At 33.6% G+C, this 21957-nt stretch overlaps 3 protein-coding genes and 1 non-coding gene across 28 annotated transcripts; 3 read left to right on the plus strand and 1 right to left on the minus strand.

Annotated features, from left to right (window-relative positions):
• The first annotated feature begins 2465 nt into the window (after nt 1–2465).
• LOC125197366 (3-oxoacyl-[acyl-carrier-protein] reductase FabG-like) lies at nt 2466–3750 on the plus strand. Its single transcript, XM_048096100.1, has 3 exons — nt 2466–2830; nt 2927–3156; nt 3411–3750. The coding sequence occupies exons 1-3, from the start codon at nt 2542–2544 to the stop codon at nt 3687–3689; spliced, it is 798 nt and encodes a 265-aa protein (XP_047952057.1). The 5' UTR covers nt 2466–2541; the 3' UTR covers nt 3690–3750.
• A 546-nt stretch (nt 3751–4296) lies between these two features.
• Nucleotides 4297–7895, plus strand: LOC125196310 (3-hydroxy-3-methylglutaryl-CoA lyase, cytoplasmic-like). Of its 25 annotated transcripts, none has more exons than XR_007171853.1 (7): nt 4311–4480; nt 4549–4615; nt 5289–5341; nt 5437–5599; nt 6041–6180; nt 6908–7162; nt 7517–7895. XR_007171853.1 is itself a non-coding variant. In XM_048094767.1 (6 exons), the coding sequence occupies exons 1-5, from the start codon at nt 4457–4459 to the stop codon at nt 7129–7131; spliced, it is 531 nt and encodes a 176-aa protein (XP_047950724.1). In that variant the 5' UTR covers nt 4297–4456; the 3' UTR covers nt 7132–7162; nt 7506–7895. The 25 variants fall into 25 exon arrangements, 9 of the variants coding, with proteins under 9 accessions (XP_047950724.1, XP_047950725.1, XP_047950726.1 ...); XR_007171854.1 differs by having other exon boundaries at nt 6924–7162; XM_048094767.1 differs by lacking the exon at nt 6041–6180 and having other exon boundaries at nt 4297–4480; nt 7506–7895.
• Nucleotides 4390–4492, plus strand: LOC125197712. The gene has a single exon (XR_007172238.1). It is a non-coding gene; the product is annotated as a U6 spliceosomal RNA (small nuclear RNA).
• Nucleotides 7896–18463: 10568 nt separating the features above from the next.
• On the minus strand, nt 18464–20732 carry LOC125192108 (serine carboxypeptidase-like 45). Its single transcript, XM_048089565.1, has 10 exons — nt 20422–20732; nt 20253–20354; nt 20092–20187; nt 19931–20023; nt 19785–19855; nt 19410–19691; nt 19206–19330; nt 19037–19129; nt 18842–18959; nt 18464–18748 (listed from the first exon to the last, which is right to left on the minus strand). Exons 1-10 carry the CDS (start codon nt 20675–20677, stop codon nt 18551–18553), a joined length of 1434 nt encoding a protein of 477 aa, XP_047945522.1. The 5' UTR covers nt 20678–20732; the 3' UTR covers nt 18464–18550.
• Between the last annotated feature and the right edge of the window lie 1225 nt (nt 20733–21957).

The following is a 21957-nucleotide window of genomic DNA, read 5'->3' on the forward strand; positions in this document are numbered from 1 at the left end:
CTATCTTTTATTAATATTTTATTTTTATGGCTGGCCATAATGTGGCCATTTAGCACAATTCTAAAAAAAATACGGTATTTTTTTTGGATATTTGGCGCATAATATTATAGAACTTTTATTAAATTGGTTTTTTTCATGAATTTTAAATTTGGCAAATAATATCACGAACTTTATCTCGACTTTGTTATTTCTCACCGATAAAAATATTCCGGCAAATAATATCATGATACGATTTTTTTTTCATAATTTCTCGATAACAACTTCGAGAGTTTCAAGATTTTCAATATTTGAGAATAGTTTTTCTTGAAACACACCCTCCAAATTTGTTCTTCAATCTATTAATATATAGCCGAAATTTTTCGCTGATGGGAAATAACAAACCTAAGGTAAAGTTCGTAATATTATTTGTCAATTTCAAAGTTCGTGGAAAAAATCTAACTTTTTAAAATTTCCATGATATTAGGTGCCAATATCATCTTTTTTAATGCATTTGCAACTACACATACCATCCTTCGTCCTAAAATAAATATTTTTTTAATATATAAATAAAGTAAAAGAGATGGAAAACGAGCTACTATATACTCTGATTGAACATCCCTTACAATAGTTGAAGTAGAGCTAGTAGATCACATTATTAATGGCGTGTAACTGGTTAAAAACTTTTCACATTTAAACTTAGACTGATATATCAGTCTATGTTTTGCACACAATATCACATTACATGACATATCCATTTTCTATGTTACACAATATATACTCCCCCCGTTCCACAAGAATATTCACTATTTTCTTTTTAGTCCGTCCCACAAGAATATGTAATCTAATTTTGAAAAGTCTTTTTTCTCTAATGAGATTAGACTCATTCTCCACCAATAATACTTTACTTACTTTTTCTCTCTACCTCCCTTTTACTTTACCAATTTTACAATAAAATTTGTGTCAAACTCAAAGTGTATATTCTTTGGGGACGGATGGAGTAGTATGTAATACTCTCTCCGTCCAATAGAAATATGGACTTTGAGGATGACACGAGTTTTAATGAAAATTGATAAAGTAAGTGAAGTGGAAAGAAAAAGTGATTGAAGTATTGTTAGGGGAGAATGTGATCCACCTCAGAATAGAGAAAAACTTGCCAAAAATGGAATATGACTATTTTTGTGGCCTGGCCCAATGAAATAAGAAGACTATTTTATGGGGAGAGGAAGAACATACTACATTCATCTTCACTGCTGAGACAATTCTTTTTAACACAGTGTTGAAAAATGAATGTTTAATATGCTAAGTGTGTATAATAAAGCAAAAAAAGTTTATAAAATAGAGGGAATGAAGTATGATATTACTCCCTCCGTCTCAACTAAGTTGGGTCAAAACTTTTGAAATTGGTGATGGAATAAAGTAAGACTGATTATATGTTATGTTTTTTTGTTAGAAAAAAGAATGACTCAACTTTGTTTGGATATTCCAAAAAGGAAATACGACTCAATCTAGTTGTGACAAAGATAATATTATATACGGAAATGACTAAATTATTAAGGAAAAAATGACGTATCTATGAAAGAACTGAGGTAGTATTACATATTTCTTCCATAATTTTAGAATATAGTACTCCCTCCGTCCCATAATAGATGTCACACTTTTCTTTTTAGTTTGTCCCACAAAAAATGTCACATTTTCTTTTTTGAAAAAAATTCTCTTTCACATGAATATAAATATATTATTTTCTTTTTTCACCTAATACACAAAACGATATCTTCTAATATCTCGTGTCATTCTCCAACTATGCCATCTATTATGGGATGGGAGAAGTACTATCTTAATTTTAATGAACAATGATAGTATCATTTTTATTTGAACAAATTAACAAATATTGTCATATGACATACAGTAGATAAAATCGAATGAATATTTTCGATTATTAATTCTCATTTTAAACATGATTCTGAATTGATTACATAACTTTACATAACTAGATGAATGATACGATACTTAACTATTTATACGTATAGTATTTGACATAAAAAATGATATACGTGTAACGTGCTAAATGAAAAGGACAGGTGTTGGGCCGTATCACACATCCTTATTTGCACCGTGTATATTTTTTAGTAACAAGGCCCAACATTTATGGGCCTAAATTTATTATAAACTATTAGTACTTAATATTTCACGATTAAAAGGTCATTTGTCAATAATCACGAGCCCAAATTCATCAACGGTATTTCCATCCAATAACTAATTCAGACTGCCAAGAAAGAATGATATTGAGAATGTCACGAGCATCTCGTTTAGTGTAAGATTCCCTTTCAGATGTTATGAAATGACCATCAATTACTTTTTCTATGTTTAAGTATTAATTTATAAATGAGATGAATTTATAATACACTCAGTTATGGAAATATTTGACTTACATATGTACTCCATATAAGAGGAAAAGAATAGTTAATGCAATTTGGCAGAAATAGAAAAAGATTTGATAGTGCAAGCGCTTTCCTCACTATATATTCCAAGATTTGACAGGTGGTCTAGCATTGGCATCGAGAAATGGAGGCGTGGGCGGAGTTGCGAGACAAAGTGGTGCTGGTGACGGGTGCATCGTCTGGGCTCGGGCGCGAGTACTGCTTGGACCTCGCTAAAGCCGGCTGCAGAATCGTGGCCGCAGCTAGGCGAACCGAGCGCTTGCTATCACTCTGCGACGAGATCGGCGGTGGGAGAGCCGTGGCGGTAGAGCTGGACGTGCAAGGGAGCGGGGACACCATCGAAGCCGCGGTGAACAAGGCCTGGGATGCTTTTGGGAGGATTGATGCTCTTATTAACAATGCGGGTGTTAGAGGTAAATACATTTGTATTTGCGTGTTTTTCTTATCATGTTTTGTCTTATCTTATCTAAACGGGTGATAAATAAGATATGGGATTGGATTGGTGATAGGAGAGGTGCATTCCCCATTGGAGTTGAGTGAGGATGAATGGGATCATCTGTTTAGGACAAATGTAAAGGGGACATGGCTGGTGTCCAAGTATGTTTGTCGCCGAATGCGCGATTGCGGACGTGGCGGCTCCGTCATCAACATCTCTTCCATAACCGGCCTTGATCGCGGCCAATTGCCCGGGGGTCTAGCTTATGTTGCTTCCAAATCCGCCCTTAATGCCACCACCAAGGTAATTAATTAATTACTCCCTTGGTCCATGATTAAATGTCCTATATCGAAATGAAAGAGTTTTACAAAATTGTTTGACTTTATAAAGTAAAGTGGTAGAAAAGACTAGTGGAATATGAGTGAAATGGAACATTTATTAACGGATGAATGAAAAAAGAAAAATAAGACATTTAATGATGGACTGATGGAGCAATTAATAATAAACTAGTACTCACATGTGAAACAATTTTGATATTTACAATTAAGTGCGTGCAGGTTATGGCGTTGGAATTAGGAGAGTATAAAATAAGAGTAAACAGTATATCTCCGGGGTTATTCAAATCTGAAATAACAGAGGGTCTGATGGTGAAGGATTGGCTGAATAATGTGGCTACGAAAACAGTACCTTTGGGAACATTTGGGGAATCAAACCCGGCGCTCACATCGTTGGTGCGATACTTAATCCACGACTCATCTCAATACATCACCGGCAATATATTTATAGTCGATGCCGGAGTCACCTTGCCTGGTTTTCCCATTTTCTCCTCCCTCTAGTCTAGACAATATATCATATTAACGGTACTTTTCTTTATGATGTTTAAGTTTGCATCCATAATCCAACAACTTTGCTTATAAATCAACTTATTGTTTTATTTCATACTACTAATATATGGATGTATGATGGATCTTTATTTCATGTAAATGGCTCTCAACTTCGCAATCCTAACTCTAAACTCTTTTTTAACATACGAGTACAACAGTTCAATTTTTACATGCTATAATCTTTCAGGAATACAATTAATCCAAACGTTTTTTCATCATCCAACGCTGATAAAAAAGAGTTTCATGTTGACAAAGACCACAACAATACTAACAAATACGAAAATCCATGAATAAAATAAGTTCAAGATTTTAAAATTCACTTCCCAACAACATATTATAATAATCTACTTCAATAGCTTCCAAATTCCAATAAATAATGGAGATTAATTAATATGTTGAAGCTTCCATAATTGAATTGTCCTAACTGCAAAAATTAGTGTTGTACAAAGAGTAATTCAATTGAGGTATATGATTCATAGCGATTAATACGTACATCCCATCATTTAAAGTACTTTACAAGTATATAAATTAATTTACATAGTAACAGAGAAAGCCCAGCCCAATGCCACAAAATGGAAGTTGTAGTTATCCCACATCGGATAAGCATACCGCTTTCTGTGTCTTTATTAATCACTACGCAGCTGCTACGTTCGTCCCTTCGGGGACATCCGATAAAATTGGAACGATACAGAGAAGATTAGCATGGCCCCTGCGCAAGGATGACACGCATAAATCGAGAAATGGTCCAAATTTTTTTAGTTTTTGTTGATTCTTGTGCTCAGTTTGAAGGAATTCCTATTTTTTTTTGCAGTTGATTCGATGTCGTTGCTGGAGTCCTTGGGTAAATTGCGGAGATTTAGGTCAATTCGATATACAAAGTATATTTCCCCATTTGGCCTTGTTATGAAATGGATGACATGCTCATTTTAGGTATTTCAAGTTTAACGATTGGAGAGTTAGATTTATGTTTGCTTATTTGTGGGCATGCTTTGAGATTTATGTGGAGATTTTGATTGTGCAGAATTAAGTATTTCATGAAATGCATCAAGGGGAAGAGGTTGTGTTAGTTGGTGATTCACCAAGTTTGAATTTTTGTGTTTGATTGTAGTTGGAGGGAGCATTCGGTTGGAATGTTAATTTGATGTTGCAGTGACCTAATTTCCATTTTTTGGGAATTTGGGTATTTCACATTTTGCACTTACATTACATGTTTATGCCTTCACTTTTTTCCATTATTCCAAATAGAAATTTTCTATGTAGAAATGAAGAAGAAGCATCTTTATCAAACAAAGAACTGGGATCCTGCATAGTCAATCGTCATTATAGCTCCCTGCATCATACTGGAGATATCCAGTGTAGATGAAAAAAGCTTATCTTGGACATAATTCACTGTTCCTAATGGCTTTAACTGGAGTAGATACTACTTAATTGGTGCTAGAGTAATCTTCATTGCTAGATTGTTATGGTTATGGTTATGATACGCTATTTTGGTTTGTTGATATGGTTAAATGTAACTACAGTCTAGCCTTTGCAAATGATGTAATGTGTCAGCCATTCAGGGCTTTGGGCATTCTAGATATGCTGTTTTAACCCCAAGTCTCAAAGTAAGAGCATTTTATATGATACTAACAGTTACAACCTTCATATGCTGTATTAAGTGGTAGAAGATTCCTTTTAATTCCTCATTCCATTGTTCAAGGGTTTTGAGGCTGCTATGGCAGTTGGGGAAAAGGAAGTGGCAGTGTTTGCTGCTGTGTCTGAGTCATTTTCCAGATCAAATTTAAATTGCAGCATTGAAGATAGTCCTGCTCTGTACTGTGATGTTGCCCTTGCTGCTAAAACCACAAAGTTCCTGTTCGTGGGTATGCCTTGACGCCTTGCTCTTTCTACTTCAAAACTTATTATTTGAGATGGGACAGTGTGCTATATTGGTAGATTTCATGTTTACTTGCTATTGTTGTGCAAAAGCTAGTATCTAGAGACTAGGGGTTGTCTCTGTTGCTATTTCTAAGTTTGAACGATCTTTGTTTAAGACATAAAAGTTCGAAGTTCTGCTTGTATCCATCTTCGTTTTATGAGGGAGTAGTTGGATCATCGGATCACCTTAAGAAACATCCTCCAGTAATGTAATAACTAGATATTGCTTTACAACATGGTTCTAAATGCTGACAATTTGAATTTGGGAATCACAGAACACACTGTTATTCACTAACAGGTCTTTATTTGATTTATGGTTGATCTTGCTATTCGAACTGATACAACCGATTTTCTTTGTTTAAAGACATTATGGTTAATTTTTGCAGATATATATCATGTGTTGTTGGTTGTCCTATGGAAGGAGTTGTACCTCCATCAAAAGTAGCATCTGTTGCTGAAGAACTTATAAAAATATGGGTTGTGCTGAAATATCCCTTGGTTAGACGATTAGGTGCTAGCACTCCCGGTATAATTTTAATTTTTTTTTTATCATAGAAGTTCAAACTGCTGAGCTGGTTCTTGTAATTTATATAGAGATTCTTTCTTGTCTTGTAGTTGTAGTAGGCTCCAGACACTCATTCAAGAACTTCATACTACATGAAAAATATGATCTGATCTAGCGTTTTTTGTTATGTAGGTTGCTAAGTAGTACTAAGATTAGAAGAAGATTATTAAGTCAGAAGTATGGACTTGCTAGCTTAGCTACAATATGTTTGTGTATGAGTATCTAGCTGTCTTTGTTTGTTTTCCATCATCTGTTACAGAAAGAGGTGATGGATGACTGACAACGGGCAGTAAAAACTGAAAATATAAATGATATGTAAACTGGAACAAAATAAATGATAATCCTCTCACGAGGCCCTATGGTAAATTGCTCTCAATCCTCAAGTAAACTACAGCGTAATTCTATCAAAAGACAAAATTAAAAGGTAGACTTACAGACTTCTAACATCTGAAGAGAGACTTCTAGACTTCTAGCTCTTGATGTGTATCATCATCTAGGTACTGCCATTCTGTTATCACTGAAAGTGAGCTATCTTCCCCGGCTAGTTCTCAAGTTCCTAAGAACTAACTGTTCCTCTTTCTGTCACATCCCTTTATAAATTTACCAAATTTTCTTGAGTTTTGTAATTGGGTGGCGTTGGTTTTGTTATATTGTCATTAGATATTAGATTAGTGGTTTCATCTGGCAGATGGGCTTTTGCACAGCGGATGCCCATATGCCAAAGGTGCTACTGAAAATGTTGTCACTGAAGATGTCGTTTATATGCTCATCGGTCTTGGAGTGAAAGTACATGTGGATCTCGGAAAACTCATTATGGCTAGAGATTGTATTTCTAAACATGTGGGTCGACCATCGAGTTCTAAAGCTTTGATTTCCTTGCGCATAACCTTGACTAATGCTTCTAAGCTTTAAAGCTTCCCTGCTGCAGTGCACGGCCAAAAAGGTTTATAACGTCTCTTCTCCTACCAATATGCTTTCGCTCTATTCTCCCCCCTCTCCCTTGCTCTCTTCTCGTTCTCAGTGTCTTTTTGATTTAAGTCTATAAGATGCCTATTTTGTTATCTAAATTCTAAGCATATGCTTTATCTGTTTATGGAAATATAGTACCTGTTGTGAACATGGATGCTTATAGCTTAGATGCTGGTTTACACTTGAGTTGAGTGGTGTCTGCATCTGGAGTTTACGACTGCGTCTCTGAGAAACTTGGCTGATACAGTTGCATGATGATCTCTAGTCATGATTGTCATTCACAGAAAGAAATGTGATTCTGATCCATATTTATGAAGGAAATTGATAGGTTTGGCACTGATAGGACCCTTGCAGAGCATTGATTGTCCCCGTTTACATCGATCCGAGCATCAGCAGCTCGCTGTCAGCTAAGTTTGATCATATCTCTCATCAGTTTCAGCTCCATGTGTCCTGAGGTGTACTTGGGAGTTGCTCCTCTTAATCCGACCGCACTCTCTGGGTCGTAAAAAAAAAAAAAACTAGGGTGTATGATAATGTGTTTGGATTTTTATAAATTTGTTTACATGTGGGCAAGGGCCCTGGTTGTGCAGGAGTCATTTAAGTAGTGTGGTGTCGTTTCTGAGTCAGTTCTTGTTATATATGGCCTTCACTGTTATGTGACAAACAAGCATTTATGAAGCATTTTATGCAGTGGTCCTTTTCCTGTATAATCACACCACACTCCCTATACATATTTGGTAGTTGGCTTCTCTTTAATACTAGTACATGTTACGTATACGAAGGTCGTCTCGTCTCCTAGTTTATACGACGGAAGGATCTAGAGAGAGACGTCTGTAATGGATTATATGGATCCTCAGACATGAAAAAGAGAATGCAGATTTTATTTTATATAATGTGTGACTTTGATAAACCTAGAGAAATCGACATTGAAAAAATGTAGTACTACCTTTTTTGAATTGACTACACACTTTAAAGGGTTTAGTCAATCACATTCATTCAAATTTCAACGGTGTTGGAAGTGGAATGATGGAATCATTTTGACTAAGCTTTTATTTATTTATTTCCAGAGAAAAATTCGTTTATGTTTATTGGGATGGATGGTGTGGGTAGGGTAATTTAACTTTTGAATTGAATTATTATTGAAGTTTTGCACAAACATATTTTCCGAAAAACTGGTAGCAGTCTGTGTTATTGTAGCATGAAATAGGTGGATTTGTGGTCCATGCTTCTTTACAAATCAGGAAACATATTTCGGTTTCATGTTATTTCAATTTCCTTTTTTTATGCTCAATTTGACTCTGCGTTTTCAGTTTTTATATAGCAACTGTCTCCAATTTTGATCCTTTAACTCTCTGTTAACACATGTAATACAAATAATAAACAGAATCATCAATACAGCTTTTGTCTGTCATGATGAAAGAAAGGGAAATACTCCCTCCGTCCCTAAAAGTTATAGTACAATATTTGAAACGGCGTAGATTTTAATGCATAATTAGTAAGGTAAGAGAGAGATAGAAAGAAAAAGCGATTAAAGTATTATTAATGAAGAATGAGATTCATCTCAATAGACTAAAAAAGGTTTTTTTAAATAAAATTGATCTAATTTTGAGGGACATTCCAAAATGGTAATTGTCATCTAAGGGAAGCATGGAGTAATATACATAAAAAGAGGTGATCTGGTGTAGCCTCAAATATATTTAAAATATATATAAGCAACAACAACGTCAACATCAAATTATCATTTTCAAACTAAACTGTGCCAATTTAGAAGTGATAAACACCTAAATTTGAGGGGGTTAAATATGTGTGATGACAGCATGACCTATTGATGAGGTACATTTCATTCCTTTTATTAGACACGATTGTTATTAAACAACTCACCTAATCCAAAGACAAAAGGTTGGACTAATTCAAGATATTGAAGTTTACAACTAGATTTTCAAATAGGTCTCATATCATATAGGTTTGGTTTGCCTAAGAAACAAATTCAAAATCTTGAAGAAGAGTAGTTTGTTAGATTGTTGTTTGGACAGATGATCTAAGCTAACCTATTTTTTAAATCAAAGGTTGTGTATTCATTTTGGAAGATGTAAGAAAACAAACAGACAAATGGGGACAGCTTGAATCATTAGAGGGTGGGCGCACAAATTAAATTTTGTAAATAAGATTGAGTAAATTCAACTCTACACACCATTTACAGTTACAATCATTTTGAAATTTCAAAAATATTTACAGCTACTGATTTATGGCCGAAAGGAAAGAGCTACATTGATGTCGTGGGTCCCAAGTATTTTGGATTAAAGATACTTCTAATATACATAAATTTAAATAAAAACAAAACTTGCATATGTTTCATAGTATGCATGACTGCCCTTTGCCTTATTTATTTATTTATTTATTTATTTAATTTTATTTTTCTCATTCATTTTTCGAAGATATAGGTGCACGCTCGAGTAGTACCTAGCTACATGATGATATGTTGTTTTCATGTATTTTCGCATATGAACATCCATATGTAGACATGTCTACTAATTATAATGTACGTGTTCTAAAAAAACAAGAATTTTACTTCGTTATTACTTTCCTTCAAGTGATAAATTAAAAATGGAATGATTAAAAATCAAATAATATTCTTTCCTCATACAAACAATATCATGGACTAATAATATTGGAGAGACAGGCATTTAAATATTTCTTCATCACACCAACGATCAAACATTAATTGATTATTCAGAAACCATGGCACATATGGGGTAGAAAACACAAAACAATTCAGGTTTGTGTTATTTATTTATTCTTAAATCAAACAAAAATTAAATAAAAACATGACTTTCATATACAAGGCTGATCTCTCTCTCTCTCTCTTCAAAAACAATATTCCTTCTGTACTGAGGCAAAGCATAGAAAACAAATGGAGAAGAAAACAAAAAATAAAGAAGAAGAAGAAGCTAACATTTACTCCTTGAATGAGAAAATCAAGATTTATATCTCATACAGTAATATAATTATTATTTTTTTGTTTTTGGGAAATTCCCACAACTTCTTACCTGTTGTGTAGAGGATTAGGACCAGTGTATACTCTTCTCTTTTCACCTCCAAACACTCCATCATCCTTGTCTGAAACCACTCCTCCTTTGTAGTAATTTCTGTCGATTCTTGCAGGATTTAAGGTGGTTGTTGATGATGATGGTAAACCCTTTTTATTAGCTTGAATGAATCTTCTGCTCCCATCTGCACAACATTGATTCTCCAACACTAAAAGCATGAGCACTAGAAGAAGCCACACTACTTCTCTTCTTCTACTTCCCATCTCAACTCAAACTTACTTAGCTCAAACCAAGCATGAGTTGTTTAACAACATTAAGTCAAAATGGTGGGGAGAGAAGGACAAATTTGCATGGAATTTGCAGCCTACTAATAGTAGAAATTTCTATCTGAAAAACTCTACTTTTCACTCTTGCTGATTTCAGAGCCTATTTTGTGCACAGATCCACACACACATACATGAAAAGCTCAACAAAAGAAAATGATTTTTTTCACTAATATTGGGTCATGTCATATTTTTGGTTTGGTGGAGAGAGGCTATTTGTTTTGATGGGGAAAGTTTCTTTTTTTTTCTTAGTGGAATTGGCTTATAAGTATGCTGTCTGTGTAAAAAGTTATGCCACTCACTTTTTTGTGTGGGAAGGCAGCAAAATATATGTATATATATAATTTAATTTTTGGGTGAAACTCATAAGTTTGACATCTGAAAAAGTTGTTTTCCTTTCTGTTGTGAAATTTTGGCTAAAATGGTGATGAATTTAATATTTTTAACTGTGGAAGATCTTTTGGGATATTGATAAATAGTTAGTGAGATGTAATTTGAATAAGTGTTCTCACACCTGCCACATGCTAACATTATAAATCTGGTAGTAAGTTTCCTTACATGAAAGTTATTAATTAGTTTTTTTCCTCAAAATTTTCTGATACTTTTGTGTTGAATACAGAAGGCCTTTTTTAGAAAAATGTATATATCTATTTATATAGATGTGCCATATGTTTTATGTTGCATCATGAAAATTTGTATTGAGATGTATGGATATCATGATTCATGAGAAATGAGCACATGTAGTAGAAAGGTAGAAGTCAGTCTAATTTTCTTATTACATGAGAATTGTTGAGAATATAAGATATGACAAAATTTATTCAGAAAGAAAGATCCGGTGAACATAAATTTAGAATACAAAATCTGATATTTTTTTATTGCTATTCAAAATGGAAGGTACAACTTGATGCATTTGGCTTGTTGCATTTCCTAAGTACATAATAATTTGATACTAGAATACTTTTGATTTAAAGCATTGAAATTCTTCAATTATTCAACATTTGGTGTCATATCAAGAAGCCGTTCCTTTGTTTTTAGATAGGAATTAGGATTGATATAATTATTTAAATTCAATCACATAATTTTATTGTTGAAATGCTTTGCACTCCATCAAACAACACAATTATCAATTTCACAATAAAAATACTCATTAATTATTTTTTTGAATATATATAAGAACATCTAAAATGCATCGTCTCTTATCCGTTCCTTAGTTTCTTAACACTCACAAATCACAACCAACATCTTTTTTACTTACACTATTCATGAATTTCACTCTTTAATTCTTTTTATTTATTTATACTATTGCTCTTACCAAATTGATTAAATAAAATAATTATGATAAAGGCAAATGACAAGACACACATTAATATATCATTTTTATATTTCTTTATCAACTCCAATCACATCTATTCGAGAAAATAATGGCTAAGAGGGAATGATTTTTACAATATTGTGCAATAAATGTAGTCGTCTAACAACTGCTGCAATCAATTAGTCAAAAATATAATGAATAGAACTTTGTTAAACTTTAATGATAGCCATAATGATGATATCAATTTTCCTGATTTTTTTCTCAGTGAAGACTGAAGAAGGAAGGGCCTGCTTTCACTACAGAGATCTTATCATTCTTCCCCTCAACAAATTAACGTTAATCCACAGTTTAATTACCATTAAGTTAAACCCACAATGTAAATTAATCACCAAAAATGCACATTTCTATATATTTTGGAATTTGGATGCCACTACAGCATTAGTTTCTCTGACTTACATATTGTAGTATTTTCTCAATTTTATATGAAGGTAAAATTATAGGTGTATTTTGGTTCAGAGAAGCAAGAGCAAAAAGGAATTTTAACATGCATGGTTTTTTTAATTGTTTTCTTTTATTGCTAAATTAAGTATGGCCACATAATCATTAGATAAAAGACTAAGACAAATAAGACTTAATGAGGGGCCACAAAGATGGGATAGGAATATCAGAAAATTAATATACATGGTGAACACTTTCTTTGTGCAAATGATATTGTCTCTACATCCTTTCCCATGCTACAAAGTTACAGTCGATACAATTTTGTATTTTACATCTTTATTTTTCCCAACCACCAAAATAAAGTTGCACCCAACTATATATGAATGCCCATTCCATTCTCACAACTCCGCCAACACATTTCTGCTCACAACTAGTTTAAATCACTTGTATCAAAATGGGAAATAATATATATGGAGATGGAGCTACAAAAATATGATACATTTCTTTAAAGAAATTAATTGATCATCATGCAATTATATTGTGGGACGGGAAAAGCAATACATTTTCAAGATATACTAGTGTTATGAAAGTGTGTATTTTTACCCTTTTTTATATCCAAAATAGTAACCATTCATATAATAGTTATATGTATTTTTATATTGTATAAGCATTTTTTACATGTAATTTCTTCAAAAATTATGATAAAGTTAATCTATTATAGTACTATATCTATAGTATTTATAATTGCTGTAACATGCTATTTCACTAGTTTTATTTTAATATAAAATAGAGGCAAAGCCTTATATGCTCAAGCCATAACGATAGGTGAGTGAAATAACGAAGACAACCAAATAAAGAAAAAGTATCACCTACTCTACTGCACGTTCCAAAAGACACCAACAAAAAAAGACACCACTAAAAATAAAAACTAAGCAAAAACAAATCGCAGAATCATACACTTTGAAAGCACCATTAAGCACAACAAGACAACAAACTAAAACAGTAGAAGGACCTCAAAAAGCTAGCCAAGTGATCAAGATAAGAGCGAAGTAACACACACCTCCGGAAAACAAAGTTAACTTCTTTGCAGCTTCTAAGTTCACGATGAATCCGAAATTTCAACCAAGCTATAAAAAAGTGTGAATATACACACAGATATACGAGTGCCTTACTTCGAATATTTTGATTAATAAATCAATAATGAATGTTGTTCTAGTCAATCATAAGTTAGATTTATTCTTAAAAATTAACATACCGGAGAATTTATCTAATCATTATGAACTAGATCTGACATTCCTTATTTAATTTAACAAGATTTAGATGGGACAACTGCCAAAAAATTGAACTAATTACAGTTGTTAAGCTATAATTAAAGTTAATCTTAAGCTGGTGTCAACTTAAATCCTATACGTGAACAAATCAGAGTAAAACCTATAGTTTGCTGATTTGGTAATTACCAGTTACATACTGTACTATATTTGCTTGGTTCATTGAATTCTTTGAAATTCGTATCCCACCAAAATCAATGTACGAATCTCTGTTTTTTTCCTTAAAATCTAATTAAAATTCCGAATTATTAAAGTTGGTTTGGCAAATTAAAATCAATTTTGACCTAATTTCAATTAAAATAACAGAGACATTATTTTGATCGAAACAAAATTATTTTTATAGACACGTCATTTTCAATTTTGGCAAATCAATTTTAATTGGAAATCTAACTGATCGAAAGTTCATGTATTATTATTAAGAGTGAACTACAAAATTAGCCTCTACGTATAACAAGTCGAACGATAGAAGTACCCATGTTTAAAAAAATGCATTGTAAGCCTCTACGTATGGGTATAATATCATTTCAGACTTTTTTCACCATTTTGAGTCTTTTATACCCTTTTCCCCTCAATTTTAACCTAAATGTAATTCCAATGATGTTTTAGTCTTTTTCATTTTTATTACTATGTACTATGTTTATTTTATTAAAATATTATTTTCATTTAATCCATAAATATTATAAATTTAATTAGATTGATAAATTAAAATAATTTATGTTTTTATTTTAGTTAAACTAAATAGAAATGGATTGTCGAAATATTAGGATTTACGTTTGATATTTTAGTTAAACCTCTTCTATTTAATTTTAATATTAACCTAATTGAGAAATTATGATTTATTTTAGTTTAACTAAAATATTTTACTTCTTTTTAATAGTTATCATAAGAATAATTTATGTTTTTATTTTAGTTTGATAAGTATTTTAATTTATCAATTTAATTAAATTTATAATATTTGTGGATTAAATAAAAATAATATTTTAATATAAAATAAACATAGTACATAGTAATAAAAATGAAAAAGACTAAAACATCATTGGAATTACATTTAGGTTAAAATTGAGGGGAAAAGGGTATAAAAGACTCAAAATAGTGAAAAATGGTCTGAAATGATATTATGCCCATACGTAGAGGCTTACAATGCATTTTTTTAAACATGAGTACCTCTAGCGTTCGACTTGTCATACGTAGAGACCTATTTTGTAGTTCACTCTAGCTAGAAAAACTAGTAGAATTTAGCTCAAATTTATTGTTTTAGCATCTTACATTCTAGTTGATTAGAAATGTTTTCTTCAATTCACGGATACGAAAATGACACTAGAACTTGGTGTGTTCAATCAAAGATTTTTTTTTTACCAAATAGAAGTAAAAGGGCTCAAAATCAATTAGATTTACAAATCACGGAATTATTTTTAAGACATTAATTGAACCACTTTCGGTAGAAAATTGCATAATATTTATATATGGACATTACCGATTGCCTTCCGTACGTAATTGTACAACAACACTATATTAGCATTGTTTGAAATCGTATAGGTATAATTTTTTTCTTATTTATTTTTATATATAATTATATAAGTGAAAAGCGAAGATAAAACAGAATAGTTAGAAAATTAGGTGATTTTAAATTTAATGAAAGATTATAAACTTATCAATCCACACATTTAAAATGACATTTATTTATTTAGTTACTAGTATATGATAATTTACATTCACATACATATGCAGTCTTCTAAGTGACCCTGGCTATCACGTACGCTTTTAATAGTCTAACTTTTATTCTATTGTAATACTGATTAACACAAAGATAGTCGCCGCAAAATAAGTATGCATATATATTACATATGGGACATAAAGATAGTTACCACAAAATAAGTATGTACATATAGGGCTACGTTAAAATGACAATACCTATTAAAGTAACACTATATCATTATTCCTAGCCAATCATTTTACACGTGGACGAATAATCAGTTGCCATGTAGCAATCATAAAAAATGTTCAAGGGTAAATTTTCTCGGCCAGCAATATTCAATGCACTAGACAAGAATATCCAATACACTAGACAACAATTTACAACAATTTTTTCTCGGCCAGCAATATCCAATCTAGCATTTATACTATTGCTGTGTATATTGCTGGTTACGTGGTGTCACAGTGTCACTTTAAGAGGTGTTGTCATTTTAACACAAACCTGCATATATATTACATATGGGATACAAAGATAGTTACCACAAAATAAGTATGCATATATATTACATATGGGAGCCGTAACATTTGCTAATTTCCATATAAACATGATTTAATTTTCCATAAAAAGTGGTTCAATTAACGTCTCAAAAACAATTTCGTAATTTGTATATCTAATTGGATGTGGACTTCTATGCTTTCATTTGTCAAAAAAATCATTAGTTGAATACACCAAGTTATAGTGCCATTTTAGTATATATGGACTAGTGAATATTTTCTCGCTCAATAAGATATGTGCGGATAGATCTACATTGTCGAATTAGATAAGAATACCAACATAAGTGGCTGATCTGGGAACTGGAGGGGCCCAGTGCGACTAATTACCCCCGACCAAAACGTAAAATAACCATGTTCGCCCCTTTCATTTCTGAATCCTAGATCCACCATGTTGCGCTAACTATCAATTGAACTCTTAGCTCTGGTTAATTTTACCTTCTCTTGTGGCGGTGTTGTGTGTTTTGGCGTGGTGACGCTGTGGGTTTAACTTTGGTTTAATTCTATTTTGGAGCTATTTGGTGTTGGGATGTTTTTGCTTCTTTTACTTTCTCTTGCTGCACTTTGGATTTCCTACCCCGGGGTTTCAAACTTCTTGGTAATCGCAGACGATTTAATTACGCGATGGGGTATTGTAAGCGGCAGAGTGGCCTTGCTGCCACGATCCACCGAGATTCAGCCCTTTGTCGCTATGGGAGCACGGCCAAATACTGAACTCGTTCGCATAAAGCGTAGAAAGCTTGTTTGTGGAGCTCGACCTATTGCCCATATTTTATGGGACGGTGGGAGTATCTAGCCGGGATTCTGATTTAGAGGCGTTCAGTCATAATCCAATACACGGTAGCTTCACTAAATAAAAAAAGAAATGGAAGAGAAACGAATCGAAGTGACAAAGGACTAAATCTCAGCGGATCGTGGCAGCAAGGTATCTTAAATAGTTTGTCGTATTGTACTTTCAGCATTTGATTTTTCTTATAAAAAAAAAGTGACCAAGTAATTGAAGCACTTGATACGCAATCGATCGAAATTGAAAATACCAACATAAAGTATTACGGAGTACTATTTACAATCGATTGAACTACCCCACTCTTTATTTACTACTATAACATATCTTGATTTTAATAATTGTAAGTTGAGTCTTGTTGTATGTGCAATATAAATGTTGGTCACGAAGCATGGAATGTTTGCATCAGCCCACTTAAAATGAATTGGAACATTTTCTTTTATAGAAAGTCTTCAGCATTTTATTTTTTTATAGAGAGCCTTCAGATTAGAAAATAAAATGTCGTTTTTTTCCTTTGTAATTTATACCCACAAAATCATATGATATCAAACTAGTACAGCCACATTTGAACTATACCCAATAATAGTCATAAAGTTTAAAGGCCGTGTCACTATTGGTTATGGTGAATGAATGCTAGTTCGATCCAAAATCACCCTTATCTTGAATGACGATCATAGTGAAATGTGGTATATTGCAAAAAGATAAGTGCTTATTGCTGGTTTAATCCAAGTACGACATCTCACGATCATAGTGAAATGTGGTATATTGCAAAAAGATAAGTGCTTATTGCTGGTTTAATCCAAGTACGACATCTCAGTGGTAATTTAATTCTAATCTATAAAAATACCAATCAATATACGGTGTTGGTGCATCTCCATTCGTGCTCTTAAATAAGAGCACGAAGGTGGACCCGGACCCACTTTTACTCCTTGTCCTTAGGCAAGAGCACAACATCCACATCCGTACTCTTCCGCAAGGACAAGCTCAAGGGTCCCACTATTCTATTATTCAATTTAAATACTTCAATTACTAAAAACATTTCTACAATATAAAAATACATTAAAATATAAAAATTACATAATTAAATCCTAAAAAATAAAAAGTACATAATTAAAATTCGTAAAAAATAAAAATACATAATTAAAATGTGAATTTTGGGGAAAAAAATTGAAAAATAAATTAAAAGTGTGTAGAAAATAAATATAATTTATTGAGAAGTAGAAAAATATTTTTTTTTATTTAAAAATAATTTTTTAAATTAAAATTCAAATTTTAAAAAAAAGTAAAAAAAAAATGAATTGCCGTTGGCCAATCGCGTACCGCCATGTCAGCCTGCTCAGCGGCACGGACGTGCTCTTATTTAAGAGCACCGTCCTGCCACTGGCAAGGACGGACGGCTCGCAGCAGCGGACGAGCGGCGTCCCCGCCGCTGGTAAAGACGGACAAGAGCCTGCTGCGGATGCTCTTAGGACTTAGATTGCGGTAACTAGCATAGGAAAAGAGAGAGTTATATTGTTATTCTATATAATCGTGTCTTGGTGCGTCAGATATGATATTGTCCCCATAGATTAGATATCCTAAACAAAGATTTATTGTACGAAAATCTGGCTAGTTGTGAACCATATAAATAAATGCTTGTATGTGTTTGTTCTGGTTCCCTTGTAACTTCTCTTTGTAATTACAAGGGAACCAGAACATCAGAGAAGTACTATTAAATTTGGATAAGCATTGTGTTATAACATTGGTGTAAATCATGGTTAGTTGCTTGTGTCTCAACTATATAATGACTGAAGATATACTGAATCTGAAACCCAATCACACATCATTGCAAAAGAATGTCACAAGAAAGCCAATTCAATACCATGTTTATTTCTTCCCTTGAAGGTTTACACAAGTCTGTTCATAGAACTCACTGTGTTCTTCCCCTTGGCCAACCCATTAACTCGCGGTAGCGGCTTTCCCTCGACAAACGACCTGAAAAGAACGAGTGATCTCTCTGGCTGAGAAAACGGGGCTTCGTGAGAGGCTCCTCGTATCGTTGCAAATGATAGAAAGTCACCATAGACTTGTGTCCATCCACCAACCTGCAAAATTGCAGTTCATAATCAAGATTCATCAATAAAAATTTAGACCATTCCCCAAACAAGAAAAGAAGGTGACTAGTTTGAATTCCTAACCTGTCCACCTTCAAACCAAACACCATAGGCCTCAGTTGTGTTCAAGCCCAATTCTTTGGCAAGTGCATTAACCAGTGTTCGAGTTCCGGTGAGTGGGAGAATAGAATCTTGATCACCACTGGAAACCAAAAGGAAACCTTGCATCATTAATATATGTATCTGAAAAAACACAAGTACAACAAGCAATGGCTTTACCTGTAGACTAATACTCGAATGTTCGACTTGACAAGTGCGCCCACAACTTGGATAGTCGGTATCTCGAGATCCTGCATATTGTACTGCAGCACTCTGCAACAGAGTAGAGTGAGTTAGAAAGAATGGCGAGGCGGATTTGAGTCTATGCATATGAAAACGATAAAATTACTCGCTGCAGACGCTCCATCTGGTGGCATTGGGGAGTCGGGCGTGGAACGCTGCCTGCACGTCTTTCCTGTTTAAGTAGACGATCGTCTCATCCTCCACACACACATTCACTTTAGGCTCATCTTGCTGGAAGAATGAAAAAACAAATTGAGTTAAAAAAAAGCATCTTAATCAGCAAAGTAAACAAGGATCAATGATCAATTACCATTTGATTGAGACGCAGAGACTGCAGCTGGAGAGAGGAGAGGCAGACGTCGAGGGTGACATCGTAGGCGTCTATGAAACGGCTCATCTCAGAGGAGACGAGCTTGATGACACGACGGCAGACTGGGGTGAGGGCTCCTGAGGCCGCCTGCCTCCTGATCTCGGAGTAGTTGCAAGCAAATGTGAAGTCATGCAATGTGGCATCGGATATTAGGCCGTGTGACCATAAATACTCAGCCCTCGAGTTGAAATCCGTGTTGAATTCAAGAAGAGGATTTCCTATCTGCAAAACAAAACAAGATTATTATGAATTCTAAATTTCTAATCATTTAGTAGGAGTACTATTTCATCTTTTGTGTGATTTACTAATACTCACTGCTATTCCTTTGAGATTGATCTTGGGTTTGGATTGGAGAATGAGATGTGCTAGCTGTGGGACATAATGCCCTGCAAATGCAAATAGCCAAGATTCAAAATGCTAAACTTAAATGAAAAAAGTAGTAATTCGGAGATGGATCATACCACCATAGCTCTCTCCTGATATGTAAAATTCTGTGTTGTTGAATTCTGGGAATCTCTTGAACCAATTCTCGAGGAAAACAAGGTTGTCTCTTGCTGTAATAATCTTCATTAACTATCAAACTAAATGTGGGATGTTATCAAGATTCAAGACCACCTCGTACCTGTCATGTCATCGTTCACGGATTGGTAGAAAGATTGGTTTGCAGAGTAAGAGAATCCAACTCCAGCAGGTGATTCCAAGTACAACATATTAGCCACTGTTCAAAACAAAAACAAAAGTTAGAGTAAGAGTAAAAAAAGGAGAAAAGGAAAAAGAGAAAACCTTTATTCCAGCTGTAGTGATTTTTGACCAAAGAATTGCCAGAGGGTTGAAAAGGTCCGTGCTCGCTGAAAGCACCGGCTCCAATGGAAGAGCAGCCCGGCCCTGCACCATTTCATTTCCGCTCAATTTCTTATCATTCAAAAATTTATCTTTATCTTTATTTACATACCTCCATTCAACCACAGGACTAGAGGCTTTGAAGCACCCTCGCTTTCTGCTTCCACAAAGTAGTAAAAATACAATCTTTCTTGCTTTTCGTCCACGCTTATGTAGCCGGAATATTGCCGGAAATTGACCGCCGGTTGGCCGGGAAAACTTGCTATTTTATCAGCATCTTTCTGGGATGCAGATGCAGCAGCTATCACTACCAACAACGCGCATACTGTTCTTATTACCAAGATTGAGTAGTGCTGAGATGATGCCATCGTCACCCCTTCTCTCTCTCTCTTTCACTGTGTGTGTTTGGTGGTTTTGAAAGAGAGTGGGATCTACCTAGTTATAGATATAGATATGTTGGTCTAATTTGAATCTACTTCTTGACTAACATGAAATTTTAGAAAGTGTGGTTAGTTGGAATAAAGGAGAGAGGAAAAAGACAGTTGAATATAATAAGGAGAGAAGATATTATTTTTAAAATTAGAAAGTGGTCATTTTAATTGCGAAAAAAAAGGGAAGATGATCATGTTGAATGAGACAGATGTAGATGAAGTATTTGATTTAATTAAGCATTATCAAAGTGTGAGCTAGAGCGTGGATTTCTAAGTCTTATCTAATCAAGGACCATTGTTAATTAACACTACCATTTCAAGATTATCATAGTAGTGAAGTACTTTATGGCGTGTAACATGGGATTTTTGAATTGGGGATTTGTTTTGATTAAAAGTTAAGACATAGGTGTGCCCACAAGTTGTGAATCTGCTTTGGAATTTTGAATGCAAGGCAGCCCTTTTTGTTGATTTTTTTTAATTTTTGTATTGTAGCAGGGGAAATAATTGAGCGGCGTGTATGTCTTCAATCTTGTTAGACACACGTGACACTCAGAATTAGTGGGAAATAAATTGGTTTTGGCTTCCTCGACGGTTTTGCTTAGTCTTATGACGATTTAATTTCGCGCAAATTTTACTCAGAAGCGTAAAATTTGGATTGAAGAAATGTGGCGAAAAAATAGTAATGCTTGGGGTCACAGTTATATGTGATACTCAACGTGCACACTATTTTTAGAGTAAATTTCAAATTTAGTGTACGAAAAAAGTACTTCTATATTTTATTTTATTTGTCCCATAAAAATAAGAATATTTCTATTTTAGAGTGTCCCATAAAATTATCTCCTTCTATTTTTAGTAACTTTTTTCTCTCTAATAAGAATGAGTCTTATTTTCCACTAACAATACTATAATTACTTTTTCTTTCTATCTCTTTTACTTTACCAATTGTGTATTAATTTTTGTGTCGTAACAAATATCTATATTTTTATAGGACAAATAGAGCATATTTTAAGTTTTTGAACTAAAAAAAGTATCTGATTAAAAAAAAAAAACTGACTTAAGGTTTTTAATTTCTGTTTTTACCATTGAATCTTAAAATTAGCATAAGAGACTTCTTTTACTTTTCTCTTTTATTTCTCCTCTATCTCTTTCTAACACAAATTTTCTATTCTCCGTCTTCCTCTCTCTCCTCCTTTACTCATTATTCTTTTCATCTCTCT

Source organism: Salvia hispanica, chromosome 6 (assembly GCF_023119035.1).
Source record: "Salvia hispanica cultivar TCC Black 2014 chromosome 6, UniMelb_Shisp_WGS_1.0, whole genome shotgun sequence".
Taxonomy (NCBI): domain Eukaryota; kingdom Viridiplantae; phylum Streptophyta; class Magnoliopsida; order Lamiales; family Lamiaceae; genus Salvia; species Salvia hispanica.

What these genes read in the sequence shown, in the direction of transcription:
- LOC125197366 (XM_048096100.1), top strand. Translation starts at nt 2,542, where the DNA reads ATGGAGGCGTGGGCGGAGTTGCGAGACAAAGTGGTGCTGGTGACGGGT. An exon ending in TAACAATGCGGGTGTTAGAG is followed by an intron (nt 2,831 to 2,926) that starts GTAAATACATTT and finishes GATTGGTGATAG; the next exon opens with GAGAGGTGCATTCCCCATTG. An exon ending in CCCTTAATGCCACCACCAAG is followed by an intron (nt 3,157 to 3,410) that starts GTAATTAATTAA and finishes AAGTGCGTGCAG; the next exon opens with GTTATGGCGTTGGAATTAGG.
- LOC125196310 (XM_048094767.1), top strand. Translation starts at nt 4,457, where the DNA reads ATGACACGCATAAATCGAGAAATG. An exon ending in CACGCATAAATCGAGAAATG is followed by an intron (nt 4,481 to 4,548) that starts GTCCAAATTTTT and finishes TTTTTTTTGCAG; the next exon opens with TTGATTCGATGTCGTTGCTG. An exon ending in CACAAAGTTCCTGTTCGTGG is followed by an intron (nt 5,600 to 6,907) that starts GTATGCCTTGAC and finishes TTCATCTGGCAG; the next exon opens with ATGGGCTTTTGCACAGCGGA.
- LOC125192108 (XM_048089565.1), bottom strand. Translation starts at nt 20,677, where the DNA reads ATGGCATCATCTCAGCACTACTCAATCTTGGTAATAAGAACAGTATGC. An exon ending in ATTCGAGTATTAGTCTACAG is followed by an intron (nt 18,960 to 19,036) that starts GTAAAGCCATTG and finishes TTTGGTTTCCAG; the next exon opens with TGGTGATCAAGATTCTATTC. An exon ending in TTTGGTTTGAAGGTGGACAG is followed by an intron (nt 18,749 to 18,841) that starts GTTAGGAATTCA and finishes GCAATTTTGCAG; the next exon opens with GTTGGTGGATGGACACAAGT.